At 50.0% G+C, this 22,975-nt stretch overlaps 1 protein-coding gene across 5 annotated transcripts in view; it reads left to right on the forward strand.

Annotated features, from left to right (window-relative positions):
- The first annotated feature begins 1,496 nt into the window (after window positions 1-1,496).
- The window catches only part of Bcl11b (BCL11 transcription factor B), a 94,441-nt gene continuing 72,962 nt past the window's right edge, over window positions 1,497-22,975 (forward strand). Inside the window, exons 1-2 of one of the 5 annotated variants that reach the window (XM_076921236.1) lie at window positions 1,497-2,837; window positions 16,232-16,594. In XM_076921236.1, coding sequence (XP_076777351.1) covers window positions 2,780-2,837; window positions 16,232-16,594 — 421 coding nt within the window. In that variant the 5' untranslated portion in view covers window positions 1,497-2,779. Of the gene's footprint in view, window positions 2,838-16,228; window positions 16,595-22,975 lie in introns of all 5 variants that reach the window. The other 4 variants (XM_076921237.1, XM_076921235.1, XM_076921239.1 and 1 more) reach the window with 4 other exon arrangements.

A 22,975-nucleotide genomic window follows, 5' to 3' on the forward strand; every position in this document is an offset into this window, starting at 1 on the left:
GCTAGTTGATCTTAAAAATTGATGCGGGGGTGTGCGGATAAGGCCAGTTTATGGATTTCTTGGGAGGTTTATTGAAGGGTGGGGTGGGCCATATTTTTTTCCTACTCCGGCCACTTTTCTGATTTTTTTTTTTTTTTGTCCCCGTGAGGTGGTTGAGAGGAGATGCTTCCAGACTCTTTGGACCACGTGGAGGGGTGCCTATGTGTGTGTGGTGGTTGTGAGCTGCACGTGGCCTGCACAAGGAGGTACAAGCCCGCCCCCACCCAGCATCATCCAACTCAGTCTCGCCTCGGTCCGTGGACCCTGCAGTCCACAGGCTCTGGAAACTGCAAGCCGGGGCACATCGTACAGTGATTGTTTTGGGTGAAGAGGGAAGGGAAGAGAGATTCTTCTGTCCTTGCTCCCAGCACTACGCAGCCTCCTTGGTGCCATGGCCCCACCCATGGCTTTCAGGATGAACAAAAAGCCCAGGTGCCCCCTGAGGAAGAGGCCCCGGGAGAGGCAGCTCGCCTGGAGGCCTTGCAGCCTTGCCAATCCCTGGGCTGAAGCCGGGGCGCCGAGCCTGGGGCGGGGTGAGGGTGGTGCAGCCAGGCTCACCGCAAAGCTCAGCCCCAGCCAGGCCCCGACCCGCCCTGGCCGCCGGGGAAGAGAGAGAGAGGGGTCCAGCCTACTGGCGCTCCCAGCGCGGGAGGCCAGGTTATCCAGTAGACCCAGCTGGTCTCCTGGAGGAGAGCGCCGGGAGGGGGCGGTGCATTCGGGACTGCAGCCTGGCCTTGTCCCCGGGCCACGGGCAGGCCCCCACAACTCCCCTTGTCCTCGCCGGCTGGAGATCAAACGGTTGACAAGGCGGCTCTGTCCTTCCCGGTCGGACAAGCAATTTCAAGTCTGATCCCGGGCGGTGGAGGAGGGGGATGACTTCCAGGTTGCAGAGATTTCACGGAGGGAATTGGGGGGGCGCCTCTCCGAGGCACTCTCCTTTCCGAGGGCTGGCCACGCCCACTTTTGGGTCTGTGAGTCCCAGACTTCTCCCACGTGGAGTGACCCCGTCCCTCTAGCGCGTGCTTCCCAAGGAGACTAGGGTGTGGGGGCGGGGCAATGCTTGACCCCTAGGAGTTAATGGGGTCCAGAAAGGCGAAGAACCCTACTGGAATGGGATTCAAACAAAGTGCACCCCCCTACTGTGCCCCCTTAGTATCTTTTATTTTGTTGTTTAAGACGACCAACCCCCAACGGCTTATATATGGAGACACTTTTTGGAAGTTTCTACAAAATGCCCCCCTTCCCAAATAAGTAAAACCAACTGTAACTACTTTTCCGGGGAGTGAAGGAAAACAATTGTATCTGTAGCCTCAGTCTCTCTCCCCCCCTAGCCCCCCCCCCCCCGGATTTCCAGCCCTCCTTCTTGAGTGGGTGGGTTTAGACTTGCTTGGACTTAGTGTACCTCAGTTACTCACACAGCACTCCGCCCCCTTTCTCAGGGAGTCCAGCTCCCGGGGGAGGAAGAGTGAGTGGGGACAAGATTTCATTTTATTTACCCCCACCCCCCTCTTTTGCGCAGACGGTGTTCGGTGATAAGACCAGCTCACAAAAACAGTAGTTTGCACGTGTGGCCGGCCTGGGTTGCGGGTGTGCGCACTGGCGAGTGTGTGTGTGAGTGCGCGCGCGCGTGTCTCGGTGTGTGCTTTCTTGTTCTCTTACAGGGTACAATGTTAAAAAGCCACCGCTAGTCGCCCCCAGTGCTCCGACTCTCTGGGTCTTTTTGTCTCTAGAGCAGATTAAACGTCACGTCCGCACTTGAACTTGAATTTTATCCCATTGTACAGAGGCAGCCCCAGCCACAGAGAGACCGAGAGCTCCCGGAGAACCCGGACTCCGCCATCTTCACGTTGCAATCTATAGCTCCCGTCCACGCCCGCACCGACCCGGGCGCACTGGGCGAGCCGCCCCGCAGCCCCGCTCCCCCTGGGCCCGCGGCGCCGGGCAGCGCTGGGGAGCGCACGCGGGGACCCGCAGCCCCTCCGGCCGGCGCCAGCCTGCCAGGTGACCCGGGAAGGAGCCGCTCCCGGAGTCCCCCAGAGCCTCGGAGGGGTCAGCCTCCGAGAAAGAAAAAAAGCAGGCAGCGCGCAGAAAACCCAGAAAGAGCCGAACCAAGGCAGTTTTTCATTGCTTTCGGGTTTTTGAGGGGGCGGGGTGAGGGGGTACGAGACAAGTCCCCAAGTTTTCTTTGCTTTTTTTTTTTTTTTCTTTCTTTCTTTTTTTTTTTTTTGCTTTTTTGAAATTTGTTTGCATTTTTCCTCCCCCCCCTCCCCTTGGGTGGAAGTGCGCGATCCACCTACCAGACCCCGAAAGAAAAGTGTCAGAGGCCGGTGCAAAACCCGGCGTAACTTCAAGAAGACATTTACAAGTCTAAGAGGCCAAGCACTTTGAAGAAGTGTGAAAGATATTTTTCCTCCAAAAGAATATATTTTTAAAGAAACCGGCCAGCCCGCGGCGAGCTACTGCAGTTTTAATTTATTTTAGCGTTTTCTCTATTTTAGAGCAAGCCATATCCCTGGCTTTTTCTTTTTTCTTTTTGCAAAAACAAAAACAAAAACACAGCCCAGAAGAAAGAGCAAAATAAAGACGAAGAAGAAGAAGAGGAGGAGGAAGAGGAAGCGAGGAAGGGCAGAGGCACCAACCCGGGCGGAGGAGGAGGCGCGGCGGCGGCGGCGGCTCAGACCCCCTCCCCGGCCCGCATCTGTGCAGCTTTCCGGGCGATGCCAGAATAGATGCCGGGGCAATGTCCCGCCGCAAACAGGGCAACCCGCAGCACTTGTCCCAGAGGGAACTCATCACGCGTAAGTGTCTGCCGCACGCGCGAGGGGCCGGCGGCTGGGGCTCCGGCGCCGGGGGCTGGGGACACCAAACCGGGCGCAGCGGCCGAGCGTGGGGCTCTGGGAAAGTTTCTCTGCAACCGGGGGCAGCCGCCGCGGCCTCCGGGCCGGGGAGGGGGCGCGCGGGCTTGCAGGCGGCTGTGCGCGCCGAGCCCGGCTGGACGCTCGGCCCTCCAAGCTGCGTGTGTGGCGGCGGCGGCGCTGGTGGCGGGGTTTGGAGAGGAGGGGGAGGGGGCCGGGGAGCGGAGGGGGAGGGGGAGCCGGGAAAAGTTGGCGAGCGCGCGGGTCCGCGCTCGGAGGAGCGGGCGGACCGAGCCCCGAGTGCGCCCTGGACCCGGGGACCCGCAGGGCAACGGGGTGGCCGCGGGCTTCGGGTTCCCGGTCGCTGCTCCAAGCCAGGCAGGGCGCCGACCGCGCCGCCGCTAGGATTCCGAAGCCGCCGTCCCCTCCCCTCCTCTCGCTATTTGCAAAAGAATCCAGCTGCGCAGCTGTTTGCTGGGCTGGAGCACCCCCTCCTCATTTCCCCACCTCCGTCTCCTGGGACGGTCTTGTCTTCTTTCCCCCCCAACTCAAAAAAAAAAAAAAAAGGTGTGTGGGGGGAGGTTTTGGGTTGGTAAAAAAAAAAAAAATCCCCGCCACGAGTTAAAAAAAAAAGAGTCATGAGTGGGAAAAGAGGGATGCTCTAATAACAGTAAAAATGAAGAGGAAAAAAAAAAAGGGAAGGAGAGAAAATACCTATCATCCTCTTATCCATCTTTCTATCTCTGTATCTTTCATCTTCCCCATCTAAATAAACAAGGCAGGTCGCGGTGCAAATCCGCTGGATTTCAAGCAAGTGGCGGGGCTCGCAAAGTCAGACAGCAGGGCAGACACTCAGCAGCTTCCACCACCCCAGCTGGGTTCATTTAGAAAAGAAAACGCCAGCGCGAGCCGCGCAGGTACACAGTTCTCCCGGAGCCGGCCGGGTCCCCGCTCTGCCACCAGCGAGGTCGGCTTGCTGAGCTCTGGGACACCCTGGCCGCAGCCTGCGCGATTCTCTCCCCGCGGGTTTTTTTTTTTTTTTTTTTTTGGTCGCGGTTGCTTTTTATTTATTAAATTTTTTATTGCAATAGAAATAAAATTTCCTCTGGGTGCCATCGAGACCTCAGGCAGGTTGTAATCTTGCAATCCTTCGTTCACCTCGCTGCGTTGGGGCCGGGCTCCCCGCGCTGGAGCTGGAGAAGCCTGTGAATGACGGCCGCCGCTGAGGACTGGCTGCCCTGCAGTCGACAGCCGAATATTTATGTTATATTTTAAAGAATTTAAATAAATAAATAAATATATAAAGGGGCTCTCCCCTCCCCTCCAACCCAGCGCAGGAACCATCTGCTCGAAGCTATTACTTAACTGTTCCCGTCTCTCCTTTGTTACCGCAGACACGTTAGTAAGAATTTGTGCGTTGTTTATTATTATTATTATTATTATTATTATTATTATTATTATTATTATTATCTTGGGGGGCATATATATTAAAGTGAGGTTTTTGGGAGAGGGATGTCTCTTACGGGGAGGAGAGAAGGGGAGTCTCCTTTATTTTTTTTTTTTTTTCAATGTTGTAATGTCAAAGGAGACTTGCTGGTCGCATTTAAAACAAAATGTTTTGCAACCAGATTCGAGCCTGGTCTCATCGAGATCCTTTTGACCACATGACATTAATTTTCTTCCTTTAGTATACCGCAGCAGCCATGGGTTATTTTATAGTCCCTTCCTACCTTTAGGTGAAGTGGTTGTTAAAACATCCACACTTCCAGACCCTAATTTGTCCAGGAGGCAGTTTGCCGCCACCCCCGGCCCCTGTAAAATTGCTAGAATTGGTTTTTGAGGAGGGGAGAGAGTCAGTGGGAAGGGGGAGAAGCTGGCAGCCCCCCCCCCCCCCCCAGCATTTGAAGTATTTGGGGAAAGGCAAATAGATTTGTTGTCCTTCTCTGGGCATCCCTGGGACATCCTAAAGAAGCTCTGACCAGAGGGACGGTGGGCAGCTGGGCCTGGGGTTGAGGGGTGCTTCATGTGACATCCTTCCATGCACTGGTTCTCTGTCTCACCCTTGCTCAGAGCAGCTGGGAAAAGCCAGATGACTTTGCCTCTGCAGCAGAGGCAGAGAAGGCAGAGGAGTGCTGGGGAGAAGGCAGGGACAGGAGGCCAGGCTGGGAGCAATTCTACCTGCCCTCTGGGGTCCCTGGGAGCCTGGGCATTGTTTCAGGGGGGTTAAGCAAGGAAAGCAGTCCAAACTATGTTCAGAAAAGCAGCTGGCTTTTCTGTCTGTGCTGTGTCACCCCAGAGGTGGCAAGACAGGGATGCAGGAGATACAGCATAGCCTGAGGAATGTGACTAGCTATGAACCATGGGATATAGGAGCCCTGGTTGCTAAAGGGCTGGCCAGCAGAGCAGGTGTTGCCTCAGCCCCTACAGGCTCTCCCATGTGAGATTTCAGATCTGAAGGAAACCATCTAAAAACGTGGCGGATCGTTGTCAATTGGGTGGCAGCCTTGGGCCTGTGGGGCAGTAGCTTGAGGTTCTTTGGGGATGATGCAACTTAGAATCACTGATGGCCCAGGAAACCAGAAAAGCACAGAAATAGCGTCAATGATCTTGGCGTGTGTGTCGGGGGTAGGAGAAGGGCTTCATGATGTGTTATGGTTGCAGGCAGAATGGGTAGGAAGGGGGCTGAGGTAGCTAAGGGGGTGGGAGGCAGCTGGAAAAGAGGACCTGGGCTTCTGGTTTGTTTCAAAATGTTTGACCCAGATGGATGCGGCTTTTCAAACAGGAGGGCAGACACAGACATTAGTAAAAACAAACACAAAACAGCCTGGGGGATGATGGAAGAAGGGAGGAGGCAGCCGCTGGCCAGGCAGAGAGAGGGAAGGGCCTGTACCAGCCATGCCAGGCAGGGCCAGGCAGAAGGAAATATATTCTGAGGTCGGTGGAAGGTTTTTCTGAAGAAACGTGGAGGTAAAATTGAGTGGTCAATTATACAGGCCCTCAATGAAGCCAACTTTTCAATAACCCACCAACAGGTTCCCAAGGAAGAATAGCAATTTTCTGTATGCATCTGTGATTTTGCACAACAGCCAGAGACCCAAGATTTGCCGCAGAAGTTAAGCTGGTTGTATTAATTCCGTGCTAGTCTCTTCAGATTGAGTTTTGTGGCTGTTGCATGTTTTAAAGGTGGCTCCGTTCACAATTGTCTGAACCCGAGGGTACAGTATACCTCTAATGGGCCACTTACTGCATCTCTGATAAATTTCATAGGACATGAACCCTCTTTCTTTCTTTTTCTTTTTATTCTCTTTTTGGTAGTCAGGTAGGGACAGTGAAGTTTGTCTGCCATTTGCACAGAAAGGAGCCCCGAGTCCTTAGAAGTGTGGCATGTCAGCAGCTCAGATTCCACGGGAGAATAAAAATGTGTTCGTCAAAGGTGTCATGCCAGGTTGATTTTATTCATTTGTAATTCGCACCCGAGAGAAAACAGCCGTGAGCACATTTTAACAACCCCTCCTATTTTAAGAGGAGATTTTTCCCCCCCCTCTTATTTGAAGATTTTTGTATATATGCTGGTTTCTTGTTTGGAGGGGGAAGCCTGCTATCTGCATGTGCCCTGGTTTTGGCAAATTTGATCTAGTCTTCAGGATGTTTCATAACAGAAAAAACAAGTCGGCTTGCTCGGTCTTGGTGAATGCAGCTGCTCCTTTGGAGATGGCCTTAGGGACATGGAAAGATTAGGACTCGATGGTTAGATGCACTTTTCAGCTTACCACCAAAGGGCCCTTGGTCAGAGGAAAGGTCAACGTTCGGTGCATTTGACAGTAATCTCAGGTGAAATGGACCCATGGAACAGTCTGCTTACAGACTCCAGTTTCCAGTTACAGCAGAGAGGCGGTTTTGAACGCCTAATCAGACCTGACTCCCGGTCAATCCTCACCTTTAGGCATTCATTTTGCACCTCTTGTCTTCATCGTCTTGCACTCTCTGTCGCTTGTTGTGATAAAATACTTTCCAAAGTAAACTTTCAGTGGAATTTGCTTTTGGTTAAGGGTAAAAAAAAAAAAAAAAAAAAAAAAAAAAAAAAAAAAAGCCTGATGCTCCAAGCCTCGCCTAGCGCCTCTCGTCAGCTAGGGGGCGCTCGGTGCCCGTGTCATGGCTGCGGTGCCTCGGCCGCTATGCCTGGGAACCCGCGTCCATCAGCACATGGGCCGCAGCGGCTGCTACAGCAGCGGCTGCAGTTTGTGTCGCTGCAAAAATGTCTTAAGCGTGAAGTTGTAATATTGATTTTCCTGCAGAGATTTGTGCAGGACAAAATGAGAATATAAGTTTGAGAAATCTATTTTCAAGCCGTTGCCATCGATTTGTAAGCCCTTACCTGGCAGGTGGGGAGGCGGTTTTCCTTTTCCTCCAATTTCCTTTTCTTTTTAAACAATTAAAATTGTTATTCCTGAATGAGTGTTTTTTTTCTGCCCCTTGGTCTGTCCATGGTTTTGACATTCTGAACATTTTGTTTTTGTTGGTTAAGCGTTCACGGTTCTACCTAGGGAGTCTGGGAAGAGTGGTCATCATTTTAGGGGTGGCCCATCTTAGCGTATGTTCCCCCGGGGGTGGGAACATCACTGTGAATTGCTGCTTACGGGAGTTGTGGACCCAAGACAACTTGATGGATGGCAATCCTTTCAGCTCCGATTTGATAAAAGCTCTCAATCCCCGGTATTCCATAGCGAGCCCACGGAACTAAGGGAGCAAGCATCCTTTCCCTTACGATATAGCATGATTCAAATTGTGCGGGTGATTTTGTTTGCAAGCAGTGTGTGCTTGCCGGGGAGGGGGGGGGCAGTGCACCTTTCACCTCAGAGAGTTCCCTTCATAGAATGAAGGCATGTCATGAAGCTCCGTCGCTCCCTAAACATGTGATTGAGTGCCTGGGAATATATATGTGTTGATTGTGGGGGGTTTCTGGATCTGTGATGTCTTAGCTAGAGTTCATGAAATCTGCAGACAGTGCAGTGAACTGGCGTTGTATGTGTGAGTTCGGTGGGTGAGCTGAAGAGCCTGCCCTGACACAGGAAAAGTGCTTTATTCTAACCTGAAAGAGAAATAAATTAGGTCAGACAAAAGCTGTGGCTGTCATCAGCTGGAGGAAGAGGGCCAGCCATTTATCTGATGATGTCTCTACTTCATTTAATGTTTGAGTCTGGCCAGTTGTAAGCATATCATGAAGGCAAACACAGGACCGCTGTGAAATGAAGAATATAGGACCTCTCAATCTTGGGTCTGGGCAACGGCTTATGACCTACAGAGAACTGGTTTTTCTGTTTGTTTGTTTGCTTGCTTTGTTTGGTTTGTTTGTTTTTAATTCAGTGTATAGGAACTCCCCAATTGTTTGCCTTGGAATTTGGGGACCTTCCCATACTGTGATTACACACCAACACAGACATTCAGCTCGTGAAAAAAAAATTATAAGGGGTGATGAGACAGACGTCGGCTAGATGTTTTTCTGTGAGAACCTCTCTCTTTCATGAAGGAAAGACTCTTTGGCTGCTTGGTTGGGCCTTTCTTTTAGCGTAAACTCTCCAAGGATTTTAGTCCCCAGGTTAATGCTGATGTCACATCTGGGGTGGAGAGGTATAAAATAAACTCTTTTGGGGGCCCGTATCCCATCACATGGTCATGATCAAGGTATTGATGCTGGCTGAGCAGCCTGCCCTGAAGACTTCATTAGCTGTGGGCAAACTTGTTTCTGCTTAGTCGGGAGGAGACAGAAGACAGCTCTGGATGGTGGACAGCTCTGTCATACAGCAGTTCCCAGGGTGGCTCCTATGATCCTGCCTGGGGAGGGAGGGGGGGTGTCTTATGTGCTCTGCCCTCTGTCAGGGAGCATATTCTCCGGATCTCACAAATCTGCTTTCCCATCCTAGGGAGCTAAATGCAGGCCTGTGAGATTTGCCCACATTCTGTTCCCCATGTCTCTAGTGTGTGGACTGCCTCCTCTGAGTGCTTGGTTTTCTCAGGTTGTTCCTAAAACTGGCTGGAAGCAGGCTGTCAGTGGACATAACTCTGTGTTCTCATCAGGAGCTAGTGGGAGAGGTGAGCACAGGGAGCCGCCTCTTGTTTACTGACAGAACCATGCTAGACTGTGAGCAGGGCTGTGTTCCGGGGACTCTGGATGGTGTTTTGACATATGCAAGTCTTTGTGTACTTGCCGAAATTCCATAATTTTGTTCTCTCTCTCTCTCTCTCTCTCTCTCTCTCTCTCTCTCTCTCTCTCTCTCTCTCATTCTCTGTGGCAGCTGATAATTTGCTTTGGTGTGGAATTAGCCAGATCGAGCTATTTACTGCAATGAAATGCCAGACCACACAAAATTAAGTAACTTCAAAGTTAAAAAGAGGGTAAAAAAAAAAAAAATCCTGTTTTGCTATAACTTTTATGACCTTGTTCTACTGAACTGCTAAACTACAAATACATTTTCGAACCGCTCTAAGGAGCCTTCTAGAACAGCATGCAGAGAGACTTAAGGAAGCCGAGTGCCAATATTACCTCCATTAAGAAGTGCTCAGTCAGAGGCACTGCTGCAAGTTGGAGTCATGTTTAATTTTCTACCCTGGAGAAGAGGTGTGGGAAGAAGCGGTTGTCCTTGTGGGCTTCTTGCCGTCTCTGAGTATCTGGAGCCCTCCGGAGACAGCCTATGTCCGCTGTACCCATGGAAATCTCCTCCTGTATCTTTGAAAACCCCAAATCTTAAACAAAACAGATGCTCTCATTTGGCCACAGAGAATGAATGCTCTTATATCAAATCATTGCAGCCCCGTTGAGGCTCTGAAGATGGAAGACACTTGCAGTGTCATGGGCAAATGTGTTTAGAAGGTGTTCTACTGTTGATGGGTGGGTTTTTTTTCTTTCCTTTCCTTCTTTTTAAAAGGCAGCTGTTTTATTTTATCAAAGCACAAGCTGATTCATTCTCGTTTATCCTGGGCATAGCTTTTCATTTTAACGTTTTGATACGGTGAGGGTCTGTAAAAAAAAAAAATGCCTGAATATAAATCACCTTATTCCCTCCTTAGTCTCTTCTTAGTTTTGAGAGGATCTAGCCTCCTGAACCATGTTTTTGTGCAGTGGGAGAGAGGGGTTTGAACTAATCCCGTAGAGCATTTTAGGAGATGTTTAGAGGCTGTTCTTAATCCGTCTGACTTTCCCCAAGGTTATAGGACAGTCTGTGCAGACCGGGGTCCCCTGCCCCCATCACAGGACTTCCCTACCTTGAGTCTGTCGACCCAGGCTGTATAAGCGAGGTTCTTCCTGTAGCCAGGACCTCTTCATGGCTCAGAAACTCCCTACCTTCCAGGAAGGCTGACTGGGTTCTATCCTGCCCCTCATTGATCATATTAGGCCCATCCCTGGCCAGTCTCCCAGAGGAGAAACCCACTCTGTCTTCAGGTTCAGTGCTGACTGATTTCTCTTGCAATTTATCCCAGTTGTCAGAAATGGGGAAAATTTCAGCTTGGGTATGGTGATACACAACACCTTTAATCCCAGCACTGGGGAGGAAGCAGAGGCAGGTGGATCTCTCCAGGATAGCCAGGGCTACACAGAGAGACCCTGTCTTGGAAAACAAACAAACAAACAAATTAAAAAAAAGGTGAAAATTTCAGTTTCAGTTGTGTGCACACATAATGCCGGCAGGGTGACAACCTGGTGTGTGTGTGTCCCTATTTCTCCAGGGAGATGGCTTTGGAGGGTCTCAGGGGGATGTAGGGAAGTGACACCTGGGACTTGCAGGACTTCTAAACCCATTGAAGGGGCCGATGGCCAGGGCAGAGGTAGTGGAACAGAATGTGTAGGTCCTGCACTGGACCTTGTTATTTGGGTCCTCGGAGGTCCCTGCTGGGGACCTAACCCTTTGTGGCCCCAAAGGGACAATCCTTTCAGCATTCTGGCTTCCAACTCCTCCTCTCTGGGCACTTCATTATTCCCTCAGTTGGAGAACTTCATAAACCCTCTGGTCGTCAGAGCACCTTGCGTCATCAAAGCCATAGATCATTTTCTTTCCCAAGCATTGGTTCCTGCTTTCTCCCACTCAGCCTTCCCCTCCCTATGGCGGTTATTTTCCCTTGGATCTAATAAATTAAAAGTTGATTGAAGCTCAGAAAGGGTTGTGCTCTGCCGGGTGCGCGTGTGTAGGTGGTGTCACAGTTGCTGTGTCTCTTGGTGACTTGGCCCCTCCTGAGTGTCCACCCAGAATAGAATGAGAGGCTCCCTTAGTGGAGTGTTGGTAAGCACGGGCTAGCTGGCTCTAGCTTCCTGGGTAGCCGGCGTAAAGTCTCCAGTCAGAGGAGACAGAGCTCGGTGGATGCTGAACATTTCTTGTAAACATCCATACGCGTCGTGAAGGGGGCTGTGACGCTGGTGGCACACAGTTTTAACAACCTGTCTCCCACCCCCAATCCTTCCTTCCTGTCCCCACCTACATTATTGAAACAGGACTTACTGTGGATTAGCTGTTAAGGATAGAGATTTGGAGTTGATCAGAAGTAAAAGGGGACAGTAGCCTATGTACCGTGTCTGCAGCAATGTGCATGCAGGACTCTCCCTCTGTGTGTGTGTGTGTGTGTGTGTGTGTGTGTGTGTGTGTGTCTGTGTGTGTGTCTATGTATATGTGTGTGTCTGCAGCAGTGTGAGTATAGGAGTGTGTGTGTGTGTCTGTGTATATGTGTCTGTGTGCCTGCAGCAATGTGTGTCTGTGTGCCTGCGTGCCTGCAGCAATGTGCATGCACGAGTGTGTGTGTGTGTGTGTGTGTATCGGTGCACACAACCCATGGCCTGGGGACAGCAGATCTTTTGGCTGGAATGCCCTGAGGGGCAGGTTGCAAGACAGTTGTTGATGGACCAGGGCAGGCAGGGCCCTAGGATCTGTGTGCACGGAGGGACTTTCAGGCTAGGTAAGGCCTTCTGAGCCCTGATGGAGGCTTAGCAGCTGCTTGGCGGAGCCAGTGTGAACAGCTCCTCTCCATGCCTGTCCTCTGTCCCAAATTCCTTCCCAGCGGAGCTGAGACTGGGGAAGCTTGCCTTAGGATCAAGGGATCCCCTTCTACTTAACAGCGATGCCTATTATTATTTGTGAAGCTCGATTTCATTGCCTCTAAATGAGTTTGCCAGCTGAGAGGAGGCCCAGCCTTGTAAATAAAATGTGGTTTTGTTGTAAAAGAAAATCTAACTCTCCCCTCTCTCTCTATGTATGTATGTATGTATGTGTGTGTATATATATATATTCACATGCTTTAAATTTAATATTTGAAAACCCTTTCCAATCCCCTGGTGTCTTACATTTGAGCAAGTTGCCGGCTGCATCTGTCCATTCATTTTCCTCTTAATGAGTCAAACATTTTAGCAACTGCTGTTCTTATTCGGCTCGCAGTGTATTGAGAGGAGCAATGGCTTGCCGGCTGCCTAACGCTTGGAGCTTTTCAGGAAAGCACGTTATCTTTTCAGGGGAATGCTTTTCGGCCTTACTTTTTAAGGCTGAGTTTACAGGATGAGGTTGAGGGAGGGGGCTGGCTTCTAGAGTTTGAGGTTGAAATGGCTGCTTTCATCTGTCTCTGTGTGTGCATTTGGGACTCTCTGCCTGTGTAAGCAGAGGCTGGGTCCTCCGAGGCAGTTCAGAGCTGGGAGATACAAATGTCTGGGTCAGACAGACATCCTCCTCCGTACAGGGCAGCTGAGCAGGGTTCCCAGAGGGCAGCTGAGCAGGGTTCCCAGAGGGCAGCCTCCTTGATCTCAGGTCTTGGCCAACAGGCTCTGTTCCCTTTTCTTTCTTCCGTTATTGATACAGTTCTTAGCAGGGACACACAGAGACACGTACACACACATACACACACACACACACACACACACACACACACACACACACACATGCACACACACTACATGCCCAGCCCATATCCGCCTGCCAGCGGAAATGAAACCACAGCCTTTGGTGTGTCTCTGAGAGCCTCTGCCTGAGCTGCCTGAGCCCAGCCAGCTGCCTGGTCCATCCACTCTAACCCAGAAGTTGGGGTTCAGTGGGACTCTGTTCCTGAATGATGGGGGAGAGGAGTCGTCGACCTTGCCACCTTCCCCAGGAGAGAATTATTAGGCCAGAGTTCAGAGACTCACACTTAGCCTGGGGTTGGGGAGAGGAAACCCCACTCCTTGGCATTGACAGGGTGAACTTGCTGTCACAGGCAGGCATTTTGCTTTCAACATTGGAAGTGGGAGGGGAGGTAGTTTTTATGTTTCTTCTGGTTTCTTTTTCTCCTAACTCCTTTAGTAGTGGAAGCTCAGATCTAAGTTCTGAGCTAAGCCTGTGCTGGCACAACCTGTCTGTCTGCCTGTCTGTCTGTCTGTCTGTCTGTCTGCCTGCCTGCCTGCCTGCCTGCCTGGAGGGCTTTGGGTACTCCAGGTTGACTTGCCTGTAAAGGGGAAGACACAGAACTCAGAACTGCAGCTTAATAAACAGTATTGGAGACTTCACACCCAATTACTGGGGCTCACAGGGTTTGCTGAATGAGGGTAGAGAAAGGACAGACCGACAGAGAGAAGACAGACAGACAGACAGACAGATGACAGACAGACACATAACCAGACATCATTACAGAGGAAACAATGCTGGTTTGGAGTCTTGGTCAAATGAGGAGTGGAGAGGGAAGGATACTGTGAACAGGTATATGTGGTCTCTATTAATGTTTATACTGATCCCTGATTCTTTGGAATCAGAACATCGATTCGAAATGTTATACCCTTAAACCTCTCAGGGAAGAGGGTGGAACTCATTCTATGAGAACTGTCCAGGTGGGTGGGCATGACTAAAAAGCTAATAATAATGATAATTAATAATGATAATAATAATAATAATAATAATAATAATAATAATAATAATATCATCGAAGGTAGGCTCACTTAAAAAGCGAAAAGGAACCCTTTGCTGCAGAGAGCAACACCGGGCTGGAGATGTGGGTTTATTATTTTTATCAAAGGCTGTAAGGATCAGATGCCTTGCCAGGCCTGCTCGAGGTGGACGTTGATGTTTTCCCAGGGATAGCACCTCTCCCTGCTTAGCTTGAATTCTTTATTTCAATTTCACTTTGCCCCCCTTCTTTTGTTTTGCTTTTCAGTTTATTTCCTTTGTCCCTTTTTGTTTTTTGTTTTTTCTGACCAAACAATATTTTGACATCCTCTTCCTATTTTTAGTTAGTGTTCCTTTTTCTGTGTGCTGGGCCCAGTACATCCTTATATTTCTAAAGGACCGTTTGCACACCCCTCTCCTTTGGCTCTGAAATTATGTATATGTATAATTGGTAATTAAAGGTGCAAGCTTTTCAATATAAACAGTATTGCTCAATGTTAGGTTATTAAAGGGAGAGGAGGCACCGAATAATTACCTTTTACGTCCTGACAAACGGTTTATGGGGAATCCAGTCTCTCCCTCGAACCTTCATCTTGAAGGTTGTGATTACATTTTAACCATGGCAGGGTAGCTTTTCATAAGATAAATCGGTAAATTAATTACGTAGCATTGTCTTCAAGCTCCTTTTAAAGTAAACTCCGATTTCTTTTTCAAGTGTAATTAATGGTTTCTGGGCGGCTTGGTGAGGATGGCACCGTTACCTGTCTTTTTTTTCCTGTCTTTTTTTTTTTTTTTCCTCTTTCCCCTTGGTTGTTGTTATTAATGATCTACAGACAACAGATTTAGAACTTACACACACGCGGGGTGTTTCTGAACTGCCATGTTTTCCGGTGCGTGTCTTCTATGTTTAATTCACAGAGGGCCCTGCCTGCCTCCCGGTAACCACGGGCAGAGACTCAAGTTGTGATTCCCATTGGTGGTGCCTGCCCTTCTCCCTGCCCGGCCCTAGCTGCCCATTCCACATCACCTGCCCCAGGTTCTACATTCAGTGTTGCACACCGGACTCACCTAGGTCCCAAGCAAGCTTAGACTGACAAAACATGGAGCAGAGACTTACATGTAGCATTGGAGATGCCACAGACAACGTTCCTTCAGTTTTCCACGTTGCCTCTGGCTCATTAATAGGCTCACCGCCACAGAATGTCTTTTCCTCATTTCCACCCCCACCCCAATTCCTCTGTGCCAATCACTACCCATCCCTAATTACTGGACAGCTTAGAATTTATCTCCCTCCTCCTCGGTGTCAGACCTGTGGCTTGTCCCCAGCTCCAACGAAGACCTGGCCACTTGTCTTCAAGGCTGACACGGAAGCATCCCAGCCAGAGTCTCCCAGACCCTGAGGGGAACACAGAACTCCCTTACCCACTTCCTTTGATTTATTGTGGCACTTTGCTGCAGAGTTTTCCAAGGATCCCTTGAGGGAGTGGATGATTTTTTGAAGCATTTATTAGCTTCAAAATATTTAGGTCCTGTGCCCCTTCCAGAAAAATAACATAAACAACAAGAGGAAGTGTAGTGACTGCTGGAGAAAATTTTAAAAACATCCAACCCCTTGAAAGTGTGGTTTGAGAGCTGCCAAGAAATGGTTTTTGCAGTCTGAAGAGGCCGTTCTCCGTTCTCTTTCTCGGAATGAGTGGAAAACCGACCAACAGAAAGGATGTCGGGGAGCTGATGAGCAAGGAGAATTTTATGAGGGTCTGGAGGTCTGAACAGGAGCGAGGGGCTCCGGGAAAGCCGGGTGCCTTTTCTGTTTGCTTTTCCCTTCTGTGCCCTCTAGCACCTGTGCTTTCTCTGGGCAGGACTGGCTTTCCAACGCCTGTCTGGGTTTCTGTTTTCCAGTTTGGTGCCTGGCCAGGACTCAGGTAGAAGAATGTGAGTAGGAAGCTCATGAATGGGGAGGCCCTGAACGTGAATGAAAGCTGTCGGGGAGAAGGCTTGGCTCCAGCTGGAGCCAGGGCTTGGGGCACCACAGCGTTACCTTCCTACTTCTAAGCCAGGCTGCCCGTTGGAATAACGTTGGGGCAGCTTAAAGAATGCTGGTGTTTGGCTTCTCAAATCATTGATCTGGAGCGAGAAGCTCCCGGAGTGATGCTCAGATACCCAGAAGTGTGAGAGAGTTGTCTTCGGTTGATGGTGCAGGCAGCTGGGGTGTCCATGTGCCATGTGTGTGCACACACATGTGCAGGGCATGTTCTAGGGTGTCAGAAATCAGTGCTGTTGTGTTGACCTTGGGGCTATGATGGTATGGTGAGCTCCAGTCCTGGGGGGGTTGTGGGGAGCCACAGAAGCTGGCTTGCTTCTCATTGGGAAAGGGTGGAAGGAACCAGTGTGAGATCACCTAAGCCCATCTTTGTCTTCTCTGCCCCTTCCCTGTCTCCTTTCTGTCTCCAGCAGAGGCTGACCATGTGGAAGCTACCATCCTCGAGGAAGATGAGGGTCTGGAGATAGAGGAGCCTAGCAGCCTGGGGCTGATGGTGGGCGGCCCCGACCCTGACCTACTCACCTGTGGCCAGTGTCAGATGAACTTCCCACTGGGGGACATCCTGGTTTTTATAGAGCACAAGAAGAAGCAGTGTGGGGGCCTGGGCTCCTGCTACGACAAGGTCCTGGACAAGGGCAGTCCTCCACCCTCCTCTCGCTCTGAGCTCAGGAGAGTGTCTGAGCCAGTGGAGATCGGGATCCAAGTCACTCCTGATGAAGATGACCATCTACTGTCACCCACGAAAGGCATCTGTCCCAAGCAGGAGAATATTGCAGGTATGATGTTTGCTTACCTGGTGGCTACTGAAGCTACCTCCCCAGCTGCCACTCCCTGACCTTGAAGTACTGATTCTCAGGAGGTCCAGGGCTTTTTAAGATGGCCTCCGGTCACCATCTGGGGCTTCCCCTTTTCTGAGGGCTCACCTTCCAGGTGACTCTCCGGGAAAGACAGTTGAGGGAGGCCTGACTGTTGTGTGTTGGCTACTTTGCTTTTGGTGAGGAAACTCTCTATCTTGTGCTTAATCCAGAAGTGGCCTGGAACACAAGATGGAAATTTGGAGGTTGGCTTGGCCTTTTCTTTGTTGGTGATCTTGGCTCAGTCCCTGGCTTTGGAGCCAGGCTTGGTTTGGATTCTGTTATTTCCAACCTGGAAACAGTGGTTTCCCCATCTCTAAGACGGAGTTCAGAAGACCCCCCCCCCGTCCTCCCATCTTGTGTCGACTTTTGAAGGACTTGTGGCTTGTGGCAGTCCTTCTAGGCACTTATGTGTATGGCATTTGTCTACCTTCCTCTCTTTGTACTCAGTTTCCCCTGTTTGTGAAAAAAAGAGGGTAGGTCCTCTTTTCATGAGCCTGCTTCCCAGTTTGCCTGACCCACAGGTTATGGGGATCTGTCTGAGTTCTAATCCCGTGGGGATCAATGGACATTCATTCTTTTTTGGTTCTACCTGGACATCTGGTCTGTCTACCCGGTGAACACGTGTGAGCCTCTGCCACAAGCACCACCCACTGGTATCCTTCCGTGGGATGTTCCCACTTGGTGACTTTGCTGTACGTCCTTCCTGGCCATACCATAGCGTGCTAGAGCTTCCCAGGGAGCCTTTGTGAGGTGTGCAAACCAAAGTTTTGGCTTCTGGGGACCGTGAGAGTCCCGTTCTGCTGTGTTCCCCCAATGAGACAGCAAGGCAAGCTTTAGAGTTCATGCGAATGAAGGTTCGAGTCTTGCCTTTTGACTTTGGGTTGGGTACCTGAAGAATTAGAGCCTTATTTTCTCTTTTGTTAATGGGGAGCAGATAATCCTAGCATGTCTTGTGTGATGATGGAGAAAGGGGGATCCAGAAGAGCTTTGGCAGGAGAGAGCTTCTCTCTCATGGGGGTGTCCCCCAGGCTGTGCAGCACTCAAGTAGGCAGCCAGATGGAGTAATGTGAAGCCAGTCCCCACAGTGTTTGTGTCATGAAGCCCTTGGGACACGGTAGTGGGGAGCCATTGCACTGTATCCTCTTAGGAGGTGATATAAAGTATGGGCCAGGACCTTGCATCACCTAGAGGCACTCAGAGTCACTGCAAGCTCCACCATACACCACAACTGAGCTCAAGCTTATCCACCTGTGCAAGGGATAGACTGGACAGTCTGAAACCCCCACAAGCACAAGATGAGCAGCAGGGAGAATCTGTGGGCCAGCTTGGCCTTGGTTTGGTTTTCTGATGAGTGTCCTAGTAGGAATCAAGCATGACAATAATGGCAGCCTGGGGCAGACAGACATGGCCTGCACACTACCTCCACCATTAAGGCACAAAGGGTGTCTCATCCCTTGTCTGTATTGCCAGACATCCCACCTGGGATGGATTTCAGAAGCGTGAGGATGCCTGGTGTCTGCAGTGCGCAGCAGCCTTTGAGGGGTGGCTGGTCCCTACTTGACTTTCATCTGCTGACCCGTCCTCAAGATCCTCATTTTACATTGAAGGTCTTTCCCAATGAGAGCCTGCGGATCACTGTGGGGAAGTTTGCTTAAGAAAGCAACTAAATGTGATTTTTCAAAAGGCAGTTAATCTCTCCGCAGCTTCGTCCTCACCCTTCAGCTCCCTCTGTGCCCCACTCCCACCCCGTTTCCTCCCCTCGTACTGTTAATGGCCCACAGTAGTTTTATTTTACGCGTGACGGGAGATATGCTTGGTCTGTCTGTTCAGTGGCGGGGCAAGGGGAGCGAGGAAGGAGTGGGTTTCTTCGTTCTAGAAGAAAATATGTAAAATAAGCCTTTGTTAGTCTAAAGAGATATGTTTGTTCAAAGCAGTTAAAATGTTACTCTAATCAAAGGCACAAAGCACTCTGCACGTGTGTCAGCTGCAACTGGCCATTCCACTTCTTACGACCCATTACTTCCTTCCTTTCTACCCCAGGGTCTCCTGGTCCTTCCCTACTTGGGTACCAACTTTTCTTATTCTTTCTCCCCCCCCCCCATTTAATAGAAAGAAAAGATTAAAGAATAAAACATCAGTGGCTCAAATGTATAAAGTAATTTAATATGGTGAGAGCATTAATTATTTTAGCTTAATTGAATTCCGAGGACCCCGCAGTCCTTGCAGCTTGGTAGACAAGGCTTGTTTATTATTTCTCTGTAGATTAACAGTAAAGGAAACACAGATAACTTTCAGTTATTTATTGTAAAATAAATGTGTCAATTCATGTGTAAAGCAAGCTGCTCAAAGATAATTGAGTCTTTATATTTTAAGAGGGGAGCTAGGAATCACGGACTCTCCTCCACTCAGGCTTCCGGAAATCCTTACAGCTGCTGTCCAGGCCCCTGGCACACTGGCCTCAATGGGCCTCCTGCTCCTGCCTCCCGGCTGTGGCTTCAGGGTCCCTTCCCAGCTGCTCTGGGTCCTGCCTCTGTGTCCACTGGCCTTGTTGGTCCCTGTTGGTAGCTGGTGAGCAGGTGGCTGCTGATCCTTGGGATTCTGCTCTTAGCTGGTCTTTGTGGCTGAGTCCATGGTGGGGTATCTGTGAGACTGGAGTGTTCTGAAGCCTGCAGCTTGCAGCCTGCAGCCTTCGCTTTGATGGGGTAGCCTTTCCTCTCAACCAGACATTTCTAGAGGCAGGTTTCGTAAGTAGGTGAGAGTTCCCCCTGCCCTTAACTGTGTCTCCAGGGTGAGAGCTGAGTTGGGATCTAACCAAGGTCCTCGGCCTTCCTAGTGCTGTGACCCTTTAATACAAGTTTCTCATGATGTGGTGACCCCTCCCCCCCAACTATAAAATTATTTTTATGCCTCATAGCTGTAATTTCGCTATCGCTATGTAACATACATATCTGTGTTTTCTGGTGTTCTCAGGCGATCCCCGTGAAAGGATTGTTTGGCCCCAAGAGGGTTGTGACCCACAGTTTGAGAAATACTGTGATAGAGGATTAGGAAGGTACAGAGAAGATTTTACACAGCTCAGTTCCTAGAGGACATTCAGTCAGTCACTAACTGAACACCTATGCTGTTCCCCTTGGGAGGGTGTCCCTCAGGGAATGTGTGAGGAGATAGCAGCCCTATCCTTGATGCTGGTAGTTGGCTTGGGACCTTCTTGCTGCTCTACTGCTAAGAGTGATGCCTATGGTGACACCGACCCATGGAAATGCTGTGTGTCCCTCGTGACTCCTTCCTGTGGCCTCTCCCTGCCTCTGTTAGAAACTCTGCTCAGGCACTAGGTTGGAGCACCTAAGCTCACCTGGGTCAGGGATGAGGTAACACAGCGTTTGCTGGGAGATTGTCTGTGAGAGCGATGGAGAGGAAGGGGCTCACTTGTCTAGGATCTGAAGCTGTGTGGGAAAGGCAGGATGTAGAGCTACCCCACTCCCTGCCCTTCAGAGTCAGCTTCCTTATCTGTGCATGCATCTAAGGATGATTCTAGTCTGTGTGTGGGTACCCGGTGACGGGGAGGGCACAGGCGTGATACACACGTGCAGTGCTGCCCGAGGTTTTCCACCATGGCAATTTTTTTTTTTTTTTTAAGAATGGCTCCCTGGAATTGCTGTGGAAGCATCCGCTGGGTTCTGAGACTCACACACCAGATACAGTGGCAGGGTGAGACAGGTGAAAGTTCACGTCCACCCTTCTGTCCGGTGTCATGTTGTGACAGTCACACAATACCTCACCCTGGGTAGGGGGTGGGGACCTGTGGTGTCTCCTGGGCTGAATCCAGTCATCTTTCCTCTGGCTGGTCTGAGGGTGAGTCCTAGCCTCAGTTTCCTCCTGCGTCCACTTTTTAGCATCCTGCAGAGGACTGAATGAAATGAACCCTAGGGTATAGCACATAGCACAGGTCACCTCAGAGACGGATGGTGGGACAGAGGAGAGCATGCGCCTGGCTTAGCAGAGACGGGGATCCTACTTTCCCAATCTTGGAGCCAGAGTCCTGCCCTCTCTGTGGGTTCTGCCTTCTCAGAATCGCCTTAGACGGCCTCCAAAGGAAAGTTTGCATTTTCATGTTATCACCTTGTCCACACCAAAAAGGAGGCCCAGAGAAGAGGAGTCTGCTCTCTCAGCTGTCTTTTCCTTCTCCCTCAATGAAAAAAAAAAAATGGAATAATAAAAAGAGGACATGGTTGATCCCAAGGGGCTGAGATTTTTGTTATAGATATAAGAGAGAAAACAGGCAGAGATAGAGACATCTGGGAGAGTCCTGAGAGAACCTGACTAGACCAAGGCAGGCCACGAGGAGAGAGAGGAAGAGAGGAACCAGCAACTAAGAGGGGCAGCCTGGACCAAGAGACTGCCATAACTAAAACGACTGAGTTGTATAGGAGCCAGGGAAGCTGAGGGAAGAGAAGGACCAGTCCAGTCCCTGGGCAGGGGAAGTTTAGGATAAGGAAGGGTATGCTAGCCAGGAGGACTCTACAACGGGCAGGGACTAAGGGATGCTGGGAGAACCTGGTGGCCAGAGTCTACTTTAATATGTTAACAGGTATCTTAGCCAGTTGACCTGGGTTTGAGACCTAACATTTCCCAGCCCTCAAATGTCAGCTTTCTGAAATAATAGGACTTAGGGTAGTAGTGACAGGAGGCGGCAGAACCCTAGTTTGGAGGCACAGGTGGCTATCACTGCGGCGTGTGTACTTGTTGCCTGTGTCTTTGTTGGCAGCCTGAGCAGGGGCCCAGGATGAGCCAGCCTGTAGAGCCCTTGTATAGACAGGGCTTGGCATATGGACTCAGAAACTTACTGCTGGAGGAAAGGGGTCCTGGTTAACCCCACTATTTACATGCTGCTCTGAGAATATTCGCTGCAGGCTATATAGAAAACTCATCATGAAAAACGAAGACGTTACTTTGGATGTGGGAGGAAGAAAATAAGTGGTTCGTGCTGGAAGCCGGAGATAACCCCACTTGCAGGACGCCTCAAAACACTTGCATTTGATCTGTTTGGAGTTGTTATTTTCCCTCCAAATTAAGATTAGTTAAATCCATGCATATTGTGGTATGGATTCTCTCTCTCTCTCTCTCTCTTTTTTTTCACTGTTAAATCGCCAACAACTAATTATTAGTTCTGCCTGCAGTGAGGAACGGCCTATGTTCTTCCATCCGAGGGACAGAACCCTGGGTAAAGATTGGGGGTTGGGTGCTGGTGGCCTGACCTCAGGGCTCAGGATGTGATGTCTGCTGGGTGGTCCAGACAGAGGTTATGCCTGGCTCTTCTCATTGTGCCTGATGGGCTTCCTGACTTAAATTTCAAACCTCCGAACAGATACAGCTAATCCTATACTGCATTGGGTTTTGAAGGTTCTCAGAGACGTTGAAGGATCTGCCACAATCACACAGCTGAGGGGAGTCAGACATGGTTGGCCTGGCTTACTTGGGTAGATACATGTCTTTAGGGAGAGGGCAGTCTGTCATTTGGTTGGCAGATCTGGGAGGTGGCAGGCAGTACCCCCTGTACTCCATCTGGGATGACATTTGAGTCCCATGCTAAAATCTGGATGTAGCCAAAAGTCCTCAGGTCCCCAAAGCTTGACCCTTGCATGTGAAGGCTTTGGAGAGAGGTGGCATTTGAGCAGGCTGTAAGGTGTAGATTTCCATGGGACTGGGTTGTAAATTTTTTTTTTGTTCATAAAAATGTTTTGTTTTTATTTTATACTCATTGTTGCAATTATTTGCAACCCCACAAGTACAAATCATTTGTTTTATTTTGTGGAATTGAGGGTTCGAGCAAGTCTAGCTACTCATGTTTGGGCCTCTCAGGCCCAAAATAGATGATCTGCTGCCTTCCAGGATGGGTGGCTTACTGTGAATTTTATTTGATATTGTGTGTCTGTACACCCAGCCCCTAGACCAGTAGCTGTTGTTACAGGACCGCTCAGAGGAAGGCCGGCCTCAGAGGCGACACTGGTAGAACTAACAGTGCCACCACAGACTTGTTGGTTTGTCTGAACTTAGCTCTCATGACCCTGAGTCAAGACAGATGGTCCATTTGCTAGCCATCACTGCCCAGTCCTGAGGCTTGGGGCCTCTTGACTCCCAGAGAGGGTTCCACTTCACCTGTGACACCTCATGAGCTATAAGAACTGGAACAGTGACAGGCGTGGCCTCAGTTCTGAGCAATGGTCCAACATTTTACTGGACACTGGTATGCTAGAAGGGTATCCCCCCACCCTCCTTTAGGTGTGTATCTTTATTCGCTAG

This window comes from Arvicanthis niloticus, chromosome 23 (genome assembly GCF_011762505.2).
Source record: "Arvicanthis niloticus isolate mArvNil1 chromosome 23, mArvNil1.pat.X, whole genome shotgun sequence".
Classification (NCBI taxonomy): domain Eukaryota; kingdom Metazoa; phylum Chordata; class Mammalia; order Rodentia; family Muridae; genus Arvicanthis; species Arvicanthis niloticus.